This window comes from Charadrius vociferus, unplaced genomic scaffold (assembly GCF_000708025.1).
Source record: "Charadrius vociferus isolate BGI_N301 unplaced genomic scaffold, ASM70802v2 scaffold214, whole genome shotgun sequence".
In the NCBI taxonomy this organism is placed as follows: domain Eukaryota; kingdom Metazoa; phylum Chordata; class Aves; order Charadriiformes; family Charadriidae; genus Charadrius; species Charadrius vociferus.
This window is the reverse complement of record NW_009647955.1, coordinates 30,100-31,780: the sequence shown is the minus strand read 5'-3', so window position 1 is coordinate 31,780 and position 1,681 is coordinate 30,100. Positions and strand designations below refer to the sequence as shown.

The 1,681-nt window shown below is 65.5% G+C and overlaps 1 protein-coding gene across 1 annotated transcript in view; it reads right to left on the bottom strand.

Annotated features, from left to right (window-relative positions):
* Positions 1-1,514, bottom strand: part of CLCN2 (chloride channel, voltage-sensitive 2) — a 7,621-nt gene extending 6,107 nt beyond the window's left edge. Inside the window, exons 1-5 of the mRNA XM_009883388.1 lie at positions 1,424-1,514; positions 1,072-1,203; positions 827-955; positions 147-280; positions 2-64 (exon numbers count right to left, since the gene is read on the bottom strand). Of these exons, the coding sequence (XP_009881690.1) occupies positions 2-64; positions 147-280; positions 827-955; positions 1,072-1,203; positions 1,424-1,514 (549 nt within the window). The remainder of the gene's footprint in view (position 1; positions 65-146; positions 281-826; positions 956-1,071; positions 1,204-1,423) is intronic.
* Positions 1,515-1,681: the final 167 nt, after the last annotated feature.

Below are 1,681 nucleotides of genomic sequence, written 5' to 3'. Positions count from 1 at the left end.
GGAAGGGGGAGAGGAAGCGGCTGAGCAGGGCCGCGCACATGCTGGCGATGTGGACGAAGGGACCCTGCGAGGACAGCAAGGGGGCTGAGGACAGTGCCCACCCACCCTCGGCCCCCTACCTGCCCTGCCCCAGCCACTGCCCTCACCTCCTTGCCCAGGGGCATTCCGCTGCCCAGGGCACATGTCAGCCCGATCACCTTGGCCACAAAGGTCTTGAGGGTGAGGTACTCCTTCAGCACTACGCCCCGCAGGATGGTCTTCATCTCTGGGATCCCCGAGCCTGGCACCATGGAGACAGCCTTGACCCACAGCCATGGCAGAAGGACACTGGGGAGCCCCTGTCCACAGTTCTGGGGGAATCCCTGGTACTCTGCCATGGGGAGATCCCAGAGACACCTCTCCCCACAGTACAATCTGCAGGAAGAGCCTCATGGTCATGTAAAGACACCCCAGCCTATAGCCCTGTGGGGACACCAGTGCCATAGCTCACCGAGGACCCTCTGAAGACCAGCCCATAGCCTTAGGAAGACCTCCAGCACCCCGAACCACATAGCCCAGGAGGACATCCACCCCAGAGCCTCTAGGGGATCCTCTGAAGATCTGCCCATAGCCCTGGGAAGACACCAAGGAGCCTCAGCCCCATAGCCCCAGAGAACATCCACCCGATAGGCCCCTGGAGACCCTCTGAAGACCATCCCATAGCTCTTGAACGATCCTGAGGACTGCCAACCCCATAGCGCAGGAGGACACCCATGAAGCTCTCAACACACAGCCCCAGGGAGGGGACACCCAGTTAGCGTGCAGGCAGTCCCCCCGGGTGCCCTACCCACGGCCTGGGGAGCGAGGATCTGGGTGAAGCCAGCTGAGAAGGTGATGAGCACAGTGGGGTAGGTGACCCAGGCCAGGTACTGCAGTAGCACGTTGGTGTCCAGGCCCCCGTACATCCACTTCTGAGCTGTGGGCACAGCATGCAAGGCAGGTCATGGGTGGCAAGGGGCACAGCATGGCCCTGTGGCACGGTCACCTCCTGTCCCCCCCCCCGCCCCAGGGAGCCCAGCGGTGCCCGCTCACCTTGGAGGCAGGTGGCGATGGCGAAGTCCATGGCCCAGCTCACCAGCGCCATGACCAGCCCGAGGAGGATGAGGAAGACCCAGTCCTCTCCCACCTTGGAGATGAGGAACTGCTGGCACTGCAAGGCGCAGACTGCGGGGGACAAGGGCAGGCTGAGGGCCAGGTGCCCAGGGGATGGGCACACCGGGGCGGTGGGGCCAGGCCAGCAGGGCCACCACCACCCACAATGAGCAGCACTGACCCAGCACCGTCCCGTGCAGGAGCACCACTGTGCCCAGCTATCACAGCCGCGTTGGCAGGAACGGTGGGCTCCAGCGGTGCACAGCCACACACGGTGTCACCGGGCACGCACCTCCCACCAGCACGGCCCCCCTGGCACGGCCCCAGGCAGAGGGGCTGGGGGGCCCCAGGTCCCTGCTGCGTGCCCGGCTATTTTGGGCCATTGTGTCCCTGCTACCCGGCGGGCAGGTGGCATTGTCCTCGGCGCCGGTGTCCCATGACAGCCGGAGAAACCCTACCCTCTGTGCCGCCGTGGTGAGGTGGGCAGCTTTGCCCAAACCACGGGCTGCCGTGGGGCTGTGCCCACCGGTGTCCCCCCGGCCGTGTCCCC